Genomic DNA, 22,319 nt, shown 5'->3' with positions numbered 1-22,319 from the left:
GTGCCTCAATTCCCCTCCACCCAGTCTAAGTACCCCAGACATAGTGGCACCACTTTGGAGGGCTTCTGTGGAGAAGCCCGCCAAAAAGTGGAACAAAGGGCTCGACTTGGGTTGGAGTCACAGAAGAGAACACAAACGCCATTTTAGAATCAAGTTTTGGCAAAAAATACCAACCGGAGAATTAATATTAATTAAATAAACGGCGGTATGTTCGAGGCTACCTTAAATAATTAAATAAAGATAGTAGCCTAAAACCATGGGAAATCCCATAGGAAAATATTTGCGGTTGAATATAAAAAGTAGTATCCACTGCCACCAGCCAAAACTCGATCAGGGGGGACGGAGACGTGCCCCCTCGACTAACAGACCCTGGGGCAATCGAATCGCCCCAGCCAGTACATCCACAATATGATGGTTTGTACTGGTTCTGTTCAGAATGTAAGACTAGTAAAGAAAATGGTGACTTTACATGCCCTGGGAGACAGTAGTCAGTCCCAGGGTATAGAGTCTGTTTGGGGGTCACTATGACACCCCTGTGTTACTGCACGGAGGGTGCTGTGCAACACACATCACAAAAACACATGAAACCCTATGGAGTAAAAGACCCCATAGCCCATTAAACACATCTAGATTCAAAGAAACACACTCAAATCATGTCCAAGAGTGAGGGTAAAAGAGTCTCACTCTTGGCAGGAGAAAAAAATAAACCCCAAAAAATCCAGCAAAGCTGCTGGGGGACTCACTAGGTTAGGAAATTCAGCCTAAACAGAGAATTCTCCCTAACACCCATGTTCCATTCCTCCCGTCAGCTCCACCATTTCCAGGAAGTACAGGCCGGCTAGAGGAGACCCTGCATACCTCTCCCCTCACCCTTCCCCGCAGGGGCTTGTTATGCAGGCTGCCACTGTCTCATCTAGACCTGCATCTTCTACATCCACTCTGCCCCCAGACAGAGAAGCAAGGCATTCACTTCAGGCAGTTGTTGGAGGGGGGGGGGGGGTTTGAGGCTAGTAGGTGGGTTTGAGTTGGTTTGAGTGTGATGTGCGGTTTAGGGGTGTTTAGCAGGGCGAGGTCCTCTAACTCTCTGGGGCTTGTACGGTAAGTGTGTGATGAGAGAGTGTGTGGTTGACAAAGGAGGTGGTTAGTTGGTTTTGGGAATCGTGTGGGTCGTCTCTGGGTACTGTGCAGTGCATGTCATTTTCTTTTTGTTGAGCACTCACCTTTGCATCAGTGTTAGGTTGTGTTGCTTCAGAAATTGACATGACAAAGTTGTGCTCTTCTGGGTTTGGACAGTGGACTAAGGAAGGGTTGGGTTTGTGGTGATAATGGTTTTGGGGGTACTGTAACCGTCTTGGGTGGGAGCATTCACCTTGTGTGGACAGTGGTATGAAGTAGGTGTCATTGGGTTGCCTTGGCCTCTTGATACACTGGCTTGACAGAGTTGTAATGGCTGTGAATATCCTGGTCAGATCATGGAAGTGCCCATGTAGGGGGTTGATCACAGTAGACCAGTCTACTTCCATAGCGGTGTGGCCTGCGGCCTGTTGATGCTGCAGTCTTCGTTCCCATACGCTAAGGGAAAATGGAGAATGTTCCTGTTTTATTGGCCTATGGTCGTTAAAAATTAAATATTGTTTGTTCGATTGGGATACTATGCTAACTTTTTCTTATGCCACCGTTTCAAAAAATATTTTGTCGTACCATGGACATTTCAAATAAATAAGTTGAAAATGAGCTGCCATGCAACTGTTGTTTGAAGTGTCACCTGAAACCTGCTGTGCTATACTCTCAAAACTTATTTTAAACCAATCTCAGTTGCTCGCGCGCTCTTGTGCTGTCTGCTGCACTCACTCTCTTTCGCGGTTGCTCACTTGCTTTCGCTTATGTGTGCCGACTTTCTTTTGTTTTCTCTCACCCTTGCGCTCCCTCGCACTCTCTTGCTCTCACTTTTTCTTTTTTCTGGTGCTTAATGTCCATTTTGTCTGCTTCTTTTTAATTACATCTGCATTTACCTAGATGTAAGGGGATTTTTCCATTTAGAAATTGTTCAGCCAGACTGATATTGGGATGAGTGTCTACATGGTCTGAGTATCGCTTATTTTCCGAATCGGCAGAATCAGTGACTCTCAAAGACTTACGTCTGTCTTAATAGTGTGTTCAATAGTGCTCACTTAAATGGAGGCTACTGTAAGGTAATAATTCTTGATTTTAACCAGAAACGTTAAGTGATACAACACTGGCACTTGTATGCACGCATGATATGCGGTGCCCTTTGAAGGTGTAGATCAGTTCTCTACTATGCTTGACGTCACCTCTTCTTGTTTTGTATTCCTCAGTAAAACAGGTCTGGTGACTACATCATGGGAGCGGCTGTATTTCTTCACGCAAGGCGGTAACCTGATGTGTCAGCCCCGGGGAGCGGTGGCCGGAGGTTTGGTCATGGACCTGGACAACTGTTCTGTCATGGCAGTGGACTGCGAGGACAGGCGCTACTGCTTCCAAATCACATCTCCTACAGGCAAATCGTACGACTTCAAGGCTTGCTTTTTGAAAGATCCTTTTACAAACTGATGTTGTATCCCTCCTACTTGTAAATTTAAAGAAAGTCTAAATTGCAATAGGATCACGTGTACCATTTTATGCCCAGTTCTCTTCTATAAAGCGAGTGCCAGAATATTATCCATAATGGTTCATCACAATGTTAGGGAGAATTCTCATAAATGTGCTAATTCCTCTCTACCTTGGAGACCCCCAACTCTTTTGCTGACTTTGGGACTTTGTACTTTTAATTCTGTTTGTTTTCTGTGTTTGTTTCTTTTGGTTATGGAGTTTTAGACAACTCCACAGGCCTCATCTTTTTCTGTGCGTCACACAGCACCTTCAGTGCAGTGGCACAGGGATGTCTTTTAGACTTCCCAAGGTTTAAATATCTTCTCTGGGATAAACTACTGTTTCCCAGAGAAAGTAAAGTGAAATTTACTTTACTAGTCTTTTCAAATGCCTAGACCCAGCACACCCTATCTTACAATAGAGTGCTGGAGGGGTTACCTAGTATCCCCTATGTCTAGAAACACATGTAGCCGTCAAATGCTTCCCTTTCCTCTCAGAAGGGCTGGTGGCAGTGGTTTTACAACGAACTACCATGATTTTTCACGACCGCAAGCACCGGTAGCACTAAATCATGGGAGCCATGTTTTTCAAGGTGTCTGCGCACCAAAACTGGTTTGGCCCCTTTGTTCCTATGCCTTTGGCGGACTTCAGGACTGAAGATCGCTTCTGGCGCCTGAGTGTCTGGGGTGGGCAGGAAGTGAAGGAGGTGCCCGAAACTCCCTGTGCTTAGTCTCCTAGGAGACCCAAATGCACTCTGGTGTGATTGGCTGGCTGACTGTCCGGCAAGGACAGCCACCCTGCTGGGCGAGTGGCAGCTAGGCTGGAATGAATGGGAGAAAACTGTATAAAAGGCAGCTGAAAGCACTTTGGACTGAAAGACCGAGTCGACCACTGGAACGAAAGAACCGAAGACGAGCTGGAAGAGGACGGCTGCTGAAACTACTGGACTGTTGGTTTGCCCACTGGAGCCCTGCTGCAGGTCTGAATCACCAAGTTCACTTCGACAGAGAAGCCCTTCAAGGACGACTTCTTCCTTTGAGTTGGTAGGACTAATCAACACGTAAGCCACCTGGATATCATTCTCAGAGCTGGTTAGGATTAACCAGGGGGAAGCACACCAGCTTGTGTGCTTGAACAGCAACCGGAATCGAAAGTTTGCCAATTTGCTAGCTTTGTGACCAGTCCCCATGCAGTGCAGGAGTCCCCAGACTTCCTCCCTTTTGTCCCTATGACTGAGGCTCGGGAACAGCGAGATCTGCAGGAACTGCCAGGAACTGAAGTCTTCAGCTGCATCTTTTTCTTCTATACAAGGTACTGTGAAAACCCGACCGAGAGAACTTGCCTCTCACTGCGAAGGTGCGTACAACTTTGGCAACTTACAGGCCTAGTCAGCTTGTGACCCAACATATGAACCTTTCTTCCATGAACTACTTCTGAGAACCGTGGCAAAGACTTTTCCGTTTAAATACCAGAACCGTTTTTACCTATACAAGACACTAGCCCATTGACTGGCCTACGGATTGCATTGAATCAACTCCTCTGGTGAACTCAAAAAATTTGGACTGTCGGAGAGTAACTCTCTTATTTGTTATATTAACCTATGCCTTTTTGCTCTCACATCAAATGCTCTGAATGCCATTTTGCTCCTACTTCAACGTAGCTTAAGTGTCTCAGAACCTGATAGTGCAAAGTACTGTAGTATATTTTTGTGTGATATTGGTTGCCTCCTTCTAGTGAATGTTTTCTAACTGACTGTGTAATAAATTAAGTGTTTTACCAAGAAACCTTGAGTGTAAGAGTTTATTTAAACACTTGTAATTACAGACCTCTGTGTAACATCCTTACAAGCTCACATTCCCTCTTGAGATAAGCCTGACTGCTCAGCAACGCTACCACAAAACTGTGTGGTACAGACGTATACCACAGGTTGGTTTTGCTTACACTTGTAGTCCTTGTTGTGTGTAGTGGTCCGAGAGGGTATTGCATGCAAACCTTGCCTAACACACAACACATCAAAAAGCATATATATGCGTCCAGATTCTCCTGGATACCACCCTCCCACAGATTCCCCTCATTCCAAGTAGGTGGGTTTGCAATGCTCAGTTTACTCAGTGGCATTTCTTGCTCTGGAAGTGATGCCATAGGTATGTATACAGAGGCATGTGACCCTTGCGACTTCAGTGCCTTTTTCCCACAGTAGCAGGCAGTGAACCTTTGGAGTAGTCACATTTGCCTTATTTGTCCCGCATCATGCCCACCCTCTTCAGTCAGTCTTTGGGCCCTGTATGGCAGATCTTTTTCTCCACCCTCAAATACACATTCTGTGGTACATGGGGCAAGACCACAAGACAAAAATAATTCTTAGCAAGCTAAGCATTTGTTGGGCAATCAGTGACACATAGCTAAAATGTTGCTTTTCCCCCTCACCTCCTCCCTTTCCCTGCCGCCTGATCCCTTTCCCTGCCGCCTGATCCCTTTCCCTGCCGCCTGATCCCTTTCCCTGCCGCCTGATCCCTTTCCCTGCCGCCTGATCCCTTTCCCTGCCGCCTGATCCCTTTTCCCGCCGCCTGATCCATTTCCCCAGCACCTCATCCCTGTCCCTTGCAAGCACTCTGCTTCAGAGCAACCTTCCACATCCAAGGAGATGGTTGGAGAAAGGAAGAAATAGCACGCAAGTCCTGGATTGAGTCTTCCTCTTCCCAGAATTACTTCTCTTCATCTCTGAAGTGGCACCAAGAGTTCAGGACACTAAGGTTTGATTTGGAGTAGGTGTACGTTCCAATATTTGTGAATTGTATTGACAGACCAACCTTCCCCATTTTGATGTCTTGCCCCTACTCGGTGAAACCTGAAGGTGTCTCACCCACTAGTCCCTGAAGATCTGTCGTCCAGGTGGCCAGGCCACGGCCATTGCTATTGGATCCAGTTCCTGGGGGTGAACCAGTGTGGGAGGATCATCTGGATGAGGGGTCCTCAGGAGTGGAAGCTGGACACCAAAGGGTGAGACACGGTATCCCCTTCCTTATGACCTCTTTTCCCCCATCCTGCCCGGTCGGATACTCAGAAACCTTACCCCCACACCCATTTTCCGACACAAACACTTTCTCACATTGTGAACGACAATGGTCCAATACCTGAGCCTTTTACCTGACATCTCCCAACATAAGGGTCAGGCAATTACCGACAACTACACAAACCTGACTACCCTTTAGGCTCCCCATCTGGATAAAAGGCGGAGCACACAAGCAATCTCTGAGCAAGGCCGAATGCAGGAGAAAGCAGCCATTCCAGGACAGCAGTTGAAACAGAGGAGTGCCATTGCACTTTTCAACCCAGACCCGCAAAGCCTCCGATGAAAGAACCATAAGACTGGGAAGCGCAGCTGGCGAACGGTACACGGATGTCAGTGGCACATGGTACCCTCCCGCACTGATAGCCAGGGCGGGGAGACGTGGTTGCCATTGCGGTACCATCCTTGACTCCAGCGGCAAAGAAACCACCAATGAGTTCAGCCAAGCTGCTGAGTGGTAAGAACCTGATAGTCGACCGGACTGTTAGGGTCAAGGTTGCAGCGGCAACATGAAGAAGATAAATAGACAAGAGGTCTTTTTAGTGAATTTGGTACCAGAGATGGAGGGGTTCTGGTGCCACGTGGATGCTCATTCGAAAAAGACTCAAACTGGTACCCTTCTCCTGAAAGAAACAAAGTATTAAAATTAAGAACTGTTTTGGTTATCGAAACTGACACAGGAAACAAAGTGTAAAAGTGATCATACAAATGTCAAGCCTAACCCGTTGTACAGTGAAAAGTCGCTGACATGTTGTGAAAGTCTGTACGAAGGAAACTGTGAAAGAAGCGTGTGAGCCCGCAAGAGGGGAACGCCATATAATCTGTGAAACCAGCATTTCCTAGAAAATAAGCGACTGGCCCTTTGGGAAAACAGTAAGGTGGCGAGACTAAGCTTCACCATTTGTTTAAAAAGACATTATGGCTCTTGAAAATTACAAGGTGAGGATCTTTAGTCTAAATGGCAGTATGAACCGGACGGAGGGAAGCCAGGAGAAAGCTAAGGGAATTGAATTCCACATTGTGAAAAGGTGAACTTTGAGAAAAGGGCAAGTGTGAAGCCGACTGAGAGAGGCCTGCGGATTGGGGTAAATGGTGAGATACACGTGAACATTGGGATGACAACCATGAACCCAACTGAGCGATGTCCACAATGAATTGATGGTTCGAACCGGATCGAGGGAGGCTATCACAAAAGAAGGATCTGAGCACGGCTGAGGGGATCCACGGGTGAAGAACAATCACCCACTGTAAAAAATCGATGGAATGAACTTTTTGTTTTTTTTGTTGTTTTGGCGTATCGGGCCCCCTGAAACAAGAGACTTTGCCTCAGAAGAGACTTAAGTACAGAAGACCCTGATACCGAAAAAGGAACTGTAACCTCGTGCTGGAGAATCCCAGGAGTGTGCTGTGCTCAGGAGTCCCGCCTTGTCCCGTGCTAGAAAACGTGGGGAAGGGAGACCCCAGCTAGAACATCCTGACTTATCATTTTGTGAACACTTCTTTACTTTCTTGTGAACACTATCCCACACTATTTTGTAACATAGCGATAAGGACTGGCAATAGGTTTCTTTAGCATAGCATGGGCCCTTTTTATTTGACTAAACTCCACTTGGACAGTATTATTATTATTTGATGATCGTAGCTTGCTCCCATCTTAGATTTAGGATTAGAATGTGTGTATCCCACCAATTTTACAGTTTAATTCACACCCTTGAACTGTGATCACTTGTGACTGTCTTGCTTTGATGCATACCTCCCTTACTCTACAGAGCCGATGGCTTTGCAACAGCAATGCTTGATATTTTCAGACAGACACCAGTCCTCCTTTCACAGGATTTGAGACTATTGCTCCCTTACAAGACTGCCCGGGCCGTGGTCACATTTGTGACGGCACACTTAAGAGATCAGTCCAGAGTACTGTACCAGCAGAGCTGGCTCTGGTGTCAGCCTTAATGGCTATTGTCTGGCTACACAGCTGCCATTTGCCAGGGTTCCGGAGAACGAAGGGAGGCGCGCATGGGTTATATTTTGTCCGACCGCTCTATTTTAGTCTGTTTTTGGGTGTGTAACTTCAGGAGGAGCTGGGCATTTCAGTCTTTTAATATCTTCAGGCATGTAATGTGCACAACCATTTAAACCAGTGTCACGGATGGCTTTAGTAATTCCAGACACTCGGAACATTTGTTGAAAGGTTTTTATTGTATTTATTATTTTTAGTTTCTGTTGGAAGACTACAAGTTGATCCGAATAATGGATGCCCCCACTCAGCCTACCCTTGGGCTCCCTTTACCCTATCTCAGGCCCCCCCTAGTGGTGTAATAAAACTAGCGATCAGTAACCCCTACTGTCCGAGCTCTCCTAATCCAGTGGTGAAGGCCTGCAGGCCCCCTCTGGGACTTTCTAAGCACTCCCTCCAATGTAATTAAGGTTCAGGATGGATTGTAACTGCCCCCCCTTAAACACTGTTCCCTCCATTTCTCTCTGATATTGACCCTCCTTACACTCTCCATTCTCTTCCTATTGGATCTCCTTCTCTTTAAACGTTTTCTCTCTCTCCAGCCCCCCCCCCCCCTCTGGTCTGCTCAGTCCCTCTCTATCCTGTAACACACTACTACTTTTTGTTACTCACTTCACCCTTCAATTGACCCCTTACTCCATCCTGTCTCCCTCATCCAGTGCTCCTCCAGTCTTCTTTCTCTCTCCTCCCCTTTGACTACTCCCTACTGTCTCTAACCTCCCTGCTACACTCTCATTTCCTCTTTCACTCGCCCCATTTCAACGTCTGATCCCTGTCTCTTCCCTCAATATCGCCTATGCCTCACAACCCTCCTTTGTCACCTACTCCCATACACCCCCATCCAGTACCTTACCTGAACCTGCATGGAAATGCCCCTCCTACTTCTTAGCACTCTGCTGCTCCTTCCTCATGGCCTCTCCCTTCATCCACCATCCCTTCTCACCTTATCCGTACACCTTCACACTGTTGTGTGAATGCTGGCTTTCTACACCAGTGACCTTCCTCCCCAGTCCTGTTGGTTCACGGCTTCACCCGACCGTTCAGGCCGTTCTAGTCTTGGGCTTTTCCCTGTGGCTGGGTTATCACTGTACATGGTTTCAAAAACACCTCCTTGGCCCCACTTCCTTTTCGTCCACTGGTGTTTGTGCTGTCTTGCCGGTCCGATCCAGTCGTCTCCCCTCCCATTTGCCTTGCATGGCTACAGTTCATGCTGTATAATGGGAAGTTACAGCGAACAGGAGATTCCTACAGCAAGTCGGGGGAAGCCAGACCCGATTGGGGACACTCATACATTTATCCTAACAGGAATAGTAAAGTGAAGCCAACATCATTACTGCTGGGGAAGAGGCACAAGCAATTCACAGGTGAGTAACGTAACCTTGTGTATACTTTTCAGAATAGTGCAACACACATTCAAGGGAAGTAAGAACTTTTGTAACTCTGCTCTCTGTTACAGTTACCAACCAACTTCTTTTACAAGTAAGTAACTTTTGAACACTTGTTATTCTTTTCAAGGCTGAACCCTTTTATTTTCTATAGCATGAGTTTTCTCAGAGGCAGAAGAGGGACCCTAGTAGTCTAGGAGCCAGCTGTAGGCAGGGGGAGATAGGCTTCAGTTGCAGGCACAGTCAGAGTTCCACGGAAGACTCTTCAAACAAGTAAGTATTTCACTTTAAAGTTTGTTGAGGGTTTAAGGACTTCAGAGAAGACACCCTAGGAGGATTCCGCAGTGGGCCTGGGTGAACTGGATGAGTGGCCTCCCAATCACAGAAAACACCCCAACGCTTTACAGAAAGGCTTAAGATAGGTAAAATACCCCAGCCAACACAGTACCTCAGCACAGAAGAATAGTTGCAGCAGGAAAACTGGTTCTACAGCCAAAAAAAACAGTCGATAGATTCCTTTGTCTCGAAGACCTAAAACAGGACTTTGGAAGGGCTTTTGCAGAAGGGGTCTCAGGAGAAGGCTCCAGGCAAGGGTTTCCCTCATGGCTGGATGTGGCTCTGTGGATTTTGTGCCTTTTCAGGTGCACAGAAGAAGACAGAATATTGCTGGTCAGATTCTTGTCATATGCCAGGTCCTTCACTCTGGTGAGGGGGCATTTTGGACTGGAATCGTGCCTCTGGAGATCCAGCAGGTTGCCCGCAAAGTTTCAGCGAGATTCAAAATTTGGAAGACTCTGCACTGCACAATGGCTCAAGGTCCCAGGTTATTGGGGTATTGCAGCCCCGCAAGGTCGCAGCACGACGTGGGATGGCTCAAAATGCGGGCCTTCTTGATTCTCTGGGGTCTCACTAGGCTCAGGGCCATCGTTTGCGGTGTCCCCAGGTCGATTGGAAGGAAAGGCTACAGCAGGCTCTGGTTCCACAGCAGGCTCGCTGTGGTTTCTCCATCTTCCTCTTTGGTTTTGGTTCTAGTGATATACTACCTCTTCAGCTTCCAGGATCTGACTTTTATCCAGGAACCTAGCCAATCAAACAGCCATGCAACATTCAAACTTGGGGGTTTGCAGTCCACAGCCAGACATCCATTTTGATATTAACATTTTATTTTTAACTGGATTCTCGCAGTCAGACTGGAAGACAAAGGGCTGTGGAGTTTTGGACTCTTCCCTCGCTTCCTGCATTCACAGACACTCTGGAGCCTGGGCTGGGAATCCATAGGACTCCCGCAGAAGATAAAAATCACACACAGGAATTTCCCACCCTGGATGTCGAGAGGACACGAGAAGGAACGAGAGACGAGGAACTCTGAAATGGTGAAAAAGTAGACCGGAGCCATTTTGGTAAAATGTGCACCGATGGGTGCTTTTACCGGGGCCGGTCAAACAGCCCGCGGTACAGGTGCACGGAATTTAATAAAAAGGTTCACTGCCACCAGCCATTAAAGGTAAGTTTGTCCTTGTAACATAAATGTTACATTTAAAATGAGAAAGGGGATAATAAGTATCTCCCCAGCACTCCACATAAGGTGTGGGGTGCTGGTCTCACCTAATACAATGTAAAAGGGATCCAAAGATCCTTTCTATCAGTGGGAACTGTAGTCCTCACAAGGTTAGCCAGAGAAAGTTAAAAGGGGAGCCACTAGGGCACCCAAGCAACAATAGGCACTCATTGTCAAAGAGGATAACTTTTAAAAGACAGTATGGAGTGTCTTCGAAAGGACATCCATAAAAAGAGTAAAGGATTATGTGACTGTGGAAAAAGGTTCCCACTCTCTGAGGTACAGGGAAAAATAATCCACCAGTAAAGCAAAAAGTTATGGGTTGACATGTCAGAAACATGTATCATTGATATGAAAAGCTACCTGCCATAAAAAAGCACCAGTATAACCATTAAAAGTGTTTACATTCAGGCCCAACTTCCTAGAAAAGGCAAAAACTCCAAGATAACCTGTCTCTCCCATTCTATCTGGTCATCAATTTACAAACCTCTGCCAGCAACAAACATACATGGACTTGGCTGATGTACACCTCCAGGGAGCACTACAAAAGAAAATCTCCCAATCCTTGCCCTTAACTGTAAACAGCCAGCCACAAAGGTCTAGATTCCAGCTGCTGGGGTGTTACCTGTGCTTGATTGGGGACAGTAGATCCTCCAAGGAGAAAAACACAGTATTTCCAACAAGATGTTCCTCTGTGACCAGTGTGAGAAACTTGAAGGTGTCTCACCCACTAGTCCCCTGGGGAATTGTCATCCAAGTGGCCAGCACACGGCCATCGCTTTTGGATCCAGTTCCTGGGGGTGCACCAGTGTGGGAGGATCACCTGGATGGGGGGTCCTCAGGAGTGGGACACTGGATGGGGAGACACGGTATCCCCTTCCCTGTAGCTCTTTTTCCCTATCCTACCAAGTAGGATACTTAGGAACTCCACACCCTCCCCCCTTTTCCAACACAAATACTTTCTCACGGACAGCTCACTGTGAGAGAAACCAGACTAACACCCGAGCCGTATACCTGACATGTCCCAGAACAAGGGTCAGGCAGAGTCAGGCAATTACTGATAATTATACACACCAGATTTCCATCCCACTTCCCCAAAGGGATTAAAGGCAGAGCACGAAAGCGCACTCTGAGCAAAGGTAAAGCACACGAGGAAGCTGCAGTTCCAAGACGGCAGTTTAATACAAGGAGAAAGACGGCAAACCCAAAGAGGAATGCAAGGAGGGAAAAAACCTTGACCTTTTCACTGGCAAACTGCATCTTTCATGAGCCTTCAAAAGTAGAACACGTAAGACCCAGAATTGAAGCTAAAGAATCCTGCATTGTGTGTCGGAGGTACCCGGGGCTCTCCCGTGCCGATAGTCAAGGCAAGGAAAAGCGATTGCTGCTGTGGTACTGTCCTTGGCTCCTACAACAAAGCAGCACAGCCGTGAGTTGGGGAGAATTATACCAGACCGGCCTGTGTGGAAATCAAGGTTGCAAGCGCCAACATTGTATGAAGAAGATTATTAAGACAGCAGAGTGAAGGAACTTTAGGGAGAATTCTCAGAAATGTGCTAATTCCCTTCTACCTTAGCGACCCCCCAGCTCTTTTGCTGGACTTCAGGACTTTTAATTTCTAACCTGAAGAGAGCGAGACCCTTTTCTCACTCTCTCATGTATTCTGTTGTGATTTGGACTCTGTGATTCTTTTTGGTTGTGGTGTCTGACAAACTCGATAGGCATCATCTTTTCATGTGTGTCACACAGAACCTTCAGTGCAGTGACACAGGGAAGTCTTCCAGATTTCCCAAAGGTTTAAATATCTCTCTTGGCGAAACTACTGTTTCCAAGAGCAGTGAAGTGAAATGGACTTTACTTGCATTTTGTAACTTTCTAGACCCAGCACACACTATCTTACCATAGGGTGCTGGAGGGGTTGCTTAGTATCCCCTTTGTCTAGTTTCTCATGTATCATTTTTATGTTACCCTTTCCTCGATGAATGGCTGGTTGCAGTGGTTTACTGGTTTACTTTTGACTACCATTGTGTGTTTCAACCGCGGGCTGTGTTCGCAGACACGATAAGGCATCCATGGTGCCCATTTTGTCAAAATGGCCCCAGTCTTTTTTTTTTTTTTTTTTTTTGCCATTTCTTGTCTGAAAGGTCCTTCTTGAGATTTACCCTGTGCGCCAAACAAGGTTTGGTCCCTTTGTTCATTGTCTTTGGCGTGATTCATGAGTGAAGCCCGCCTCTGGCTCAAGTATGTCTTAGCAGTATGTCAAGTATGTCTGGCAGGGGCAGGAAGTGAGGGAGGTGCCCGAAACACCCTGTGCTTAATCCCCTTGGTTGCAGGAATGCACCCAGGAGTGATTGGCCAGCTGGCTGTCCGGCAAGGACAGCCACCCTGCTGTGTGATTGACAGCTAGGCTGGAATGAATGGAAAAAACCTGCATAAAAGGGAAGGCTTTTTGGCTTGGAAGGCAGTATCGACCACTGGATGAAGGAATCCGGAGAAGAACTTGGAAGAGATGCCTGCTGCAACTCCTGGACCGTTGGTTTGCCCGGTGAAGCCCTGCTGCTGTGCTGAAGCTCTGAATTCGCCTCGACTAGAGAAGCCCTGCAAGGACGACTTCTCCCCTTGAGTTGGTGGGACCAATCAACTCCAAATTAAGCCACCTGTACATCCTCTCGAAGCTGGCTGTATTTCCACTGCTGTTGCTGCTGGAACTGAAGTGCGAGGGAGAGGAACACCAGACTGTGTGCGTTGCTTTTAAGTCCGACCCGAGCACCAGCAAGATCCTCCGGACTTCCCTGAAGCAGGACTGATCAAGCCTGAGCCACCTCAACAGATGTGAGGAAAGTCCAGAGTGGTATCCGAGAACCGCGTGTTGATATTTGCTGTCAGACACGAGGAGCTGAAACACTGAAGGACCGCTGAATTGAAGTTTGCCCATTGCTGCTGTTGACCTTCCCATTGCAGAGCAGGAGTCCCCAGATGTCCTCTCTTGTCCTCACGACTGAGGCTCAGGAACCACAGGATCTGCAGAGCTGTACAGGAACAGAAGCCAGCTGGAACCATTTCTTCTAACCAGAGGTACTGTAAAGTCTAAGAGAACTTTCCTCTTGTTGTGTAGCCTTGCTTGCTCTCAGTTGAGACCTGTCTTGGTTACCTTGCAGAGTTGCTATAGCTTGCTCCTCACATGCCTCCCGGCTTGTGGCCCTTCAAGTGTTCTATTTTTCAACAAACATTTCTAAAATCATTGAAAGACTTTTTTACCTACCTGCAAAGAAGAAATTCAGCTCCCCTAGACATTGTGCAATTAACATTTGCTGCCCTGGCTCCCTGAGAGACTCTTATTAAATTTGAGTCTGTGCTTTATCTTCCTAGGAAAAGGTTAATTTACTCAACATTGGAAGGTCTCCAAAGTACTTACCAGTTTATGAATTATTTGTTGACCTTTGTTTTATTCCCCTATCTAACCTTTGCACCAAACTCAGTATTGCTCTAAATGTACCAGCGATAGATCAATGTCCACAGTGTTCTGGTTATTTAAGTCACCTGAGGGTGTAGGAAGTGTCTGTGTGCCATCCCCAATGGGTGTCATCAGATTAGAGAAACTAAGTGTGATTTGAAGTGTATTTTAATTGTTACATGTTTTGCTCCTTTCTGAAGAAGGCTTATATAACTGACTGTTAAATAAATTAATAATTGTTTAATCAAGAAGCCTTGTGTGGAAGAGTTTATTTGGATAATTGTCACTGTGAATCTCTGTGTAACCACCCTCCTGCTCACATTGATTCCTCTTGAGATGAGCCTGGCTGCTCAGCCACACTACAACTTGTGTAGTACAAACCTATACCAAAGGTTGGGTCCCTATTGCCAGGAGGTCTGGGTTATTGTAGTGCACCCAAAGGGTACTGCATACAATCTTGCCTAACATGAACTTTGAAGCTACCATACAATACCGTATACAGAGTGGTCTGGCATCACGTGGGTGCTCATTTGACGGTCTCTGTCTGGTATCCATCCGGAAGAGTGCGAACGATAAAGAGATTTGTGAAAATTAAGTGCTCCTACAATGGGTCAAGCCAAATCCTGTGCACATTCGAAAGTCTTCAATACTTGATGTAAAATAGACATTGGTCCGAGCCGGTCTGAGGGAGACTAATGGTGTAAAAAGGACTTGAGCCCAGCAGAGGGGGATCCAGGGTGAACCGTGAGTCACCCGAAAAGGAAGAACCTATGAACATTGTGTGACAGGCTCGAGCACGGCAGAGGGAAGCCTGTGCAGAACTTTATGCTAAAAGGAGCTGAGCCCAGCTGAGCCCAGCTGAGGGGGATCCGGGATCAGTGAATAGTGAATCACCGGATGTGAATACTTGTGAAAATCTAAAGAAGAAGAGAACTTGTTTATTTGGTTGCATCAGGCCCTTTTATGGAAGAGACTTTGGGAAGCAAGGAGACTTATGCTCCGGAGGCCCTGATGCTCATGAGTGAACTGTAGCATTGTGCTAACAAAGCCAGAGACTGTGCTATGCTCGAGTGAACCGCCTAGTCCTGTGCTAAAAACGTGAGAAAGAGAGACCAATGGCCTGAAAGCCTGACGTGTCATTTTTTGCACACTTCTATCTTTTTCATAACAATATTTCCCACCCTATTTGTGTTCAGCGGGAAGGATTGGCAATAGATTTCTTTTTTTAGTATAGGCCCTTTTATTTTGACGTGACTCCACTGGGACTGCATTATTATTATTTGATGGTCGTAGCTTGCTCCCATCTGTAGATTTAGGGTTAGGATAGGTGTTTATCGCACCCTTATTTGAAGTTCAATAAACACCCGTGAACTGTGGTCACTTGTGTCTGACTTACTGTTATGCCATGTCTGTCCTTACACCAGTCTGGAGAGATCAAGATAATGGTTATCCGACTCTGCTTCAACTTCCTGGGCTCCAAAGGAATTCGTGTCATACGACCATGTTCTTCCCTTTGGAAGTGGCTGCAGGCCTTGTTGCCAACATTTTAATTATGATGTATTTGATTGACGGTCTAGTTTTCTACTCCAAGATGGTGCCGTCCTGTATTGCATATCCTCATTGGAGCGTTGCAACCGTGCTACCACTTTTGAGTAAGACGCTAGTTTGCACCCCTTTCCCCTATTCTGCTGCTGCCTTCTGCCTTTTGTCTCTGCTTGGCTTCCGGACACTTTTTGCATACTCGCAGCTGCTTGCCGTGTGTGCCCTCATTCGGCTTGCTTACCATTCTGCCTTCCTGGACATTTAGTTCCATGCTGCTTTCCAAAGCCCTTTTTTAAACTCCTGTGCCCCCGGCTTTCTGTTACCAGCTCTGCCTGTACCACTTTCTCCTGCTTCTAACATTCTTTTTGACTGCAGACTCTATTTCTGCCTTCACTGCAAATTCTTATTGCCAATAAAAACCTGGCTATTCATATGTACCTCGTTCATCTGGCTGAAACTAACATGTATAGTGGAATAGACGCTCTTTGGATTGTAAGTGCTCCAAGGTCAAGAGAGTCCTCCACTTACAAGATAACTGGCAAGAAAAGCAACCTATGTTTTTTCTGCTTGGGCTTTTCCCCCACATTCTGGACCTGCCATTCAGAGGTCCCCATGCCTTCCCTGTTTCTTCTGGTGAACTCTGTGGCTACTGGAGGGGACTGTCCTTTCTTCAACAAGGAAAGCCTTTACTCCAAGAAGTTGTTGGAGAAGAAGACTTCTGGGGATTCGCCATCTGCCGCCAGGTCTACACAAGGTGAGAGTCTTTGTAATAAGGGGGATCTTGAGAGGAACGTGTACACCAAGTTGAACTCCCAGGGTATCGCTAGTGCATCACCCAGAGAGTTCCACTGCAGAAGCTCCCTAGACGGAAGGTCTGGCGCTTCTTGTTGGAGCTGGTCCAGAGCAAGAAGTTCTCTTCCACAATTCCCTGATGTGACATCCCCGAGAGCAGACTCGGAACGTCTCCCTGGGTGTTCAGACTTCAGGCGAGGTGTGATGCTGCTATTGACACCTAGTTCTGGATCACCCAAAACCATAATAGCATGGCCTCCCTGCACAGCTGAGAACCAACCCTTTTGGTTGGAAGAGAGCTACAGTGGTCTAGATGCACTTCACTCTCGTGCTGGGGAGGGCTTGTCTTGCTCCATATACAGAACTGTTCCTATAAACTCCAGGCATCTGGAGGGGTCAGAAAGAACTTCTTCAGGTTGATAGATACATAAGTGGTGAAGAAGGTAGGTTGCACATTGTCCTGCGGTTCTCCAATGCACCCTCTTCCGATCTGGCCAGCAGGAGCCAGTCAACGAGGGAAGGAGAAACTTGAACTTTCATGCTTTGCACATTCACTACCACCACATCCATGACCTACTGGAATACTCTGGAGGCCACAGTGAGGCTGAGAGGGGACATTGCAAACTGGTAATGAGTGCTTCCAACTACAGAACTAAGGTACTTCCCATGTTTGGTGTGGATAGGGACGTGGAAGTAAGTGTCCTGCAGATCCAAAGAAACCAGCCAGTCCTGATGGTGCAAGGCCTGTAGGATCTGTCCCAAAGTAAACGCCTTGAATCGCTCCTTTTGGAGCCGCTTGTTGGTCTCAGATCTAAGTTGCGTCTGAGTCTTCCATCAGCCTTTGGAATCGGGAATGCCAGCCGATTCAAGACTCCCTTCAGCAGAAGCTGAGCTGGTCCCTCAAGCAGAGCGTTTCTGGAGGCGCTGAAGGTAATATAGTGGGGTTTATGCAAGAAAGGCAGCCAGTATCCTTGGTCTCCCAACTGTGGCTCCCATCTTTGTGTAGTCTTTATTTTATGGCTTATATCTCTGAAGAGAAAAATCCTCCCCCAAACAGGGGACGTGTGGAATACAGGTCAGGACAAATGAGAGATTTCGACATTTTAAAATCTTGATGGGACTGAAGCTGAAGCCTTTTTTTTGAAGACGCCTCTTCCTCTGAAGGGTCTCGAGAAACCCCCTCTTTCCTGTGGCTGTTGGGTGGACCTTTGAGCAGAAAGGAGTAGAGGCAGTTAACATAGTAAGGCCCAGTGCCCAAGTAGCCTGACTAGATGCGCTACCTTTCTGTAGGCTTTCATCAGCCTTTGTCCCAAATATATTGCAACTGTCAAACTGCATATCAAGTAGTTTTGAGTGTACCTCCTGTGTAAAATGAGCAGACCTCATGTGTGAATGTCCACAGATGACCATAGCCGCGACCATAAACCTACCCCACAGTCAGTAGTGTAAAGTCTGAACCCTGGTATGGTCTTGGCTGTATCCTGGACCGTAGCCTATGTTTCCAGGAGAAGCTTCTACCAGTCACAGTGCCTGTATCCTGGACCGGAGCATGCATTTCCTAGGGAAGCTTCTGCTCGCTACAGTGGGTGTTTCCTGGACCGGAGCATGCGTTTCCAGGAGACGCTTCTGCCTGCCACAGTGGCTGTATCCTGGACCGGAGCATGTGTTTCCAGGACAAGTTTCTACCCCCCCCCCCCCACAGTGGCTGTATTCTGCACCAGAGCATGCTTTTCCAGGAGAAGCTTCTACCAGCCACAGTGGCTGTTTCTACCTCGCTAAAGGGCAAGTAGCATTTACTGCTCTTAATGCCAGATTTCCAGATGCAGAGCTCTTACGACCACAAGCATCCAGCTTTTTAAGAGCCCTTGGCAGGTGGAAGGGGAAGCCTGCAGTAGCTGCCTGAATAACTAGTCTTTCAGCCGATTACGTCTGAGTTCTACATTTGAGGGTCACCTGGCCCAGCTCTGTTTCTGAGCAATATCCTGGTCTAGAATACCAGCGGACACTGCCGACGTAAGCTCTACCGAAAGGTAGAAGTGGTACCAGTTTCAGCTTTAACATATCCATACTGTCATGACTTGCTGCCCTTTCCGAAAGAATACACCAAGGTCAGCATGTCTACGGCTCCAATCACCACATCCTTATATAATCCATAATGTGGAGCCAAGGCTGAAAAGGGAGTTGAGCCTGATTTCAGATTCATGTAGGGTGTGCTAAGGCCTTGTTAGGCAAGATTGTGTGCAGTATCCTTTGGGAGACTACAGCAACCCTGAACTCCTGGCAATAGGAACCCAACCTTTGGTATAAGTCTGCACTACACAGGTTGGTAGAGCGGCTGAGCAGCCAGGCTTATCCCAAGAGGGGTCAATGTGAGCTGTAGGGGAATTACTCTTACAAGGTTTTTTGAATAAACAATTATTGATTTATCAGTCAGTTATATAAGCCTTCTTCAGAAGGGAGCAACACATGTAACAATTATAATACACTTCAAAACACTCCCCGTTTCTCTAAATCAGATGATGCCCCCTGGGGATGGCACACACACTTCCTACACCCTTAGGTGACTTAATTAGCTAGGACACTGTGGACATTGATGGATCACTGGTACATTTAGAGTAATTCTGAGTTTGGGTGTAAATGATTAGATATAGGAATAAAACACTTGTGTAAAGGCATGTCATAAATGCCATATCATATCAAGGTTAACAAATAATTAATATACTGGTAAGTACTTTTTAAACCTTCCAATGCAAAGTGAATTAACCCTTTCCTGGAGGAAAGGCAAAAGCACAAAGTCAGAGGTAAGAAGAGTCTCTTAGGAAGCCAGGACAGTCAATGTTGAGCAAAGTCTAGGGGAGCTGAAGACCTTTTTGCAGGTAAGAAAGTTTTGCATAATGTTTTTAGAAACGTTTGTGGAAATAAGATTCACTTGAAGGGCCACAAGCTGGGAGGATTGTGAGGGGCAAATCTGCAAGTAACTCTGCAATGGCAACCAAGACAAGTCTCAACTGAGAGCAAGCAAGGCTCCACAACAAGAGGTAAGTTCTCTTAGACTGTCTTGTCTAAGTACCTTTGGTTAGAAGAAATGGTTCCAGCTGGCTTCTGTTCCTGTGTGGCTCTGCAGATCCTGTTGTTCCTGAGCCTCAGTCGTGGGGACAAGAGGCAGGACGTTTGGGGACTCCTGCAACACAATGGGAAGGTTGGCGGCAGCAAAGGTCAAACTTCAATTCAGCGGCACCTCTCAGTTTCAGCTCCTCGTTTCTATAGCAAATAGCAAGGGCTTCACCGGGCAAACCAACGGTCCAGGAGTTGCAGCAAGCGTCTCTTCCAAGTTCTTTTTCGGATTGCTTTGTCCAGTGGTCGACTCTGCCTTCCAAGCCAAAAACATTGCCTTTTATGCAGGTTTCTCCCATTAATTCCAGCCCAGCTGTCAGTCACCCAGCGGGGTGGCTGTCCTTGCCGGATAGCCAGCTGGCCAATCACCTTTGGGTGCATTCCCGTAACCAAGGGGATTAAGCACGGAGTTTCGGGTACCTGCTCCTTCCAGACATGCTGGAGTCGAGGCGGGCTTCACTCATGAACTTGGTTTGGCACGCAGAGTAAATCTCAAGAAGGCCCTTTCCAACAAGAAATTTTGAAAGAAGATGACCGGGGCCATTTTGACAAAATGGGCACTCATGGTGATTTACTGCAGCTTCAATTGCAGCCCAAGGTAGAAACACACAATGGTAGTAAAAAGTAAACCATTGCCACCAGCCATTAATTGTAGAAAGGGTAACATAAACATTTTACATGAGAAACTAGACAAAGGGGATACTAAGTAACCCCTCCAACACCCTATTGTAAGATAGTGTGTGCTGGGTCTAGAAAGTTACAAATGTAAGTAAAGTCAATTTCACTTCACTGCCCTGGGAAACAGTAGTTTCACCAAGAGAAGCTATTTAAACCTTTGGGAAATCTAAGAGACTTCCCTGTGCCACTGCACTGAAGGTGCAGTGTGTCACAATGCAAAAGATGATACCTATGGAGTATGTCAGACTCACAGAAAAATACATGAGAGAGTGGGAAATGGTCTTACTCCCTCCAGGTTAGAAATGAAAAGTCCTGAAGTCCAGCAAAAGAGCTAGGGGTCTCTAAGATAGAGGAATTGGCACATTTCTGAGAATTCTCCCTAACCGGCCCCTTGCTTCTGGCAGATTTTTTTAAATTGTAAATATTGTCCATTGATTGGGTGTCCATAATCTCCTCTAGCCAGAAATCCCTATGAATGCTTCTGTAATCTGAAAACCAGCTGGCGCTTACTCCTGCTCTTCTTTAAAAATGCTTGAAACTCTTGCAAATTGAGCCAGCCTATGCCAGCTCTTCTATCAGCCTTCTACCCACCAATGAGATTGGCTCCAATGCTTCAGGAGAAGTCTCTCTAAGCACCCCAAAAAAAAAACAAAGCCCAAAAAAGGCAGGGTGTGGGGGAGCAATGGTTGAGGTGCCCCAAAATGAGGGGCCCTACAATTCCCAAAATAGGAACCCTGGCTCCACATCGCCCTGTCCTGGTAAAGAGGAAAAGACACTAAAGTCTAGCCTGAGCAGTGAGGCTTAGGAGAGAGAGTGTGTGGCAAAGGGTTCAGTTAAGCGCACACAGAGGGCTCTTAATAATACAAGTTAGGCCAACTGCATAACAATAGTTATATTTAGGCCTTGGACAACTCTTTTCAAAGAAAAATAACAGGTAAGGAAATAACTAAACCTACATTATGAATAAATGTAGATTTACTTTTGGGTTGCTTTGGCTACACAGCTCCACAAACTTACTTTTAAACACAGCAATAGAACACTGTAGTGAAGCAAAGCAAGGGAAGAAACTAACCAGCTGGAGAAGTAATGGGTGAAAAAAAGCAGTCCAGACGCAATCCTTATAAAGTTCTCAACCTTAGACGTTATTCCTTTGCTACAAGAAAGGGACCCAGTGTCCTTAGTGACAAGTCCCAATGAAACCCTTTGCAGGAAGCTAGGAGTCTTCAAAGTAGGCTGAGCAAGCATTGGCAAAGTGTTTTAGAAGTTCAGAACAGTACATGTGGTGTTCTTAGGAGGTCACCTGATCGCATCACCTTCATGGAAGCCTGAGGTTGAGGGGGGGACTCCTGTGAAAGCAATGACGTTCTGTAGCTTTGCCTCCTAGCATAGCACCCTGTCGTCTTGTCCAATTGTCAACTTATCTCGTCTCTGTCTCATCTGCCCTGTTCCTTCACTAGTGTTCTCCCCTACCCCTTCCTACTCCCTCACTCCGCTCTTCTCTCCCTACCTACTTTATGGTGCTCTCTGTCTCTCCTATCTTTTCCAACTGCTGTTCTATTGACTATCCTGCTCTCCTCACTAAATCAGGTAGGAAGAAGTTTAAAAAGGACATCCTGGTGTCCAACCCAGAACTCCCTATCGCTGACACCTATACCAGTGCCTCCTCCAGGCAAACTTTCACCGACATCCTCTTTGTCGTTCCTTCACCAGACCTATGGACTCTACATATGGTCTCTGTGCTCTCTTCCTTCTCTTCCTCTCCCATTAATGGTGGCACCCAGTGGGAGGCCCTCCTGGCCTCCTTCCACTCCTCTAAGGTCATCATTAATGTTTATGTGAATGGTACTGTCTTGGTCCAAGGCCCTCAAGCCAACCTTCTCCTCTTTGATAGATGCTTCCTGTGCCTCATCAATTTCCTTTCTTCTCCTGCTGTCCCCTCTATCCCCCCCACGGCTTCCTCGCCTTCCCCTGCTGTCTCCTCCTCGGCTACCGTGCCCTGTCCTCCTTCCTCCTCTTCTGCCCCCCTCTCGGGCTTCTTCTACACCTCTGCAGGGCATACCTCTGATTTGTAACCCTTCCCCGAAAGTCTTTAAAGGATG

The 22,319-nt window shown here is 46.8% G+C and overlaps 1 protein-coding gene across 2 annotated transcripts in view; it reads left to right on the top strand.

Moving 5' to 3' along the window:
• APPL2 (adaptor protein, phosphotyrosine interacting with PH domain and leucine zipper 2) overlaps positions 1–22,319 on the top strand; it is a 697,737-nt gene that overhangs the window by 469,405 nt on the left and 206,013 nt on the right. For both annotated transcript variants that reach the window (XM_069629945.1, XM_069629944.1), the window contains exon 11: positions 2,337–2,525. In XM_069629945.1, the coding sequence (XP_069486046.1) occupies positions 2,337–2,525 (189 nt within the window). The remainder of the gene's footprint in view (positions 1–2,336; positions 2,526–22,319) is intronic.

This window comes from Ambystoma mexicanum, chromosome 12 (assembly GCF_040938575.1).
Source record: "Ambystoma mexicanum isolate Mex_15411 chromosome 12, UKY_AmexF1_1, whole genome shotgun sequence".
NCBI classification, from domain to species: Eukaryota; Metazoa; Chordata; class Amphibia; order Caudata; family Ambystomatidae; genus Ambystoma; species Ambystoma mexicanum.
This window is presented reverse-complemented; position numbering and strand designations above follow the sequence as displayed.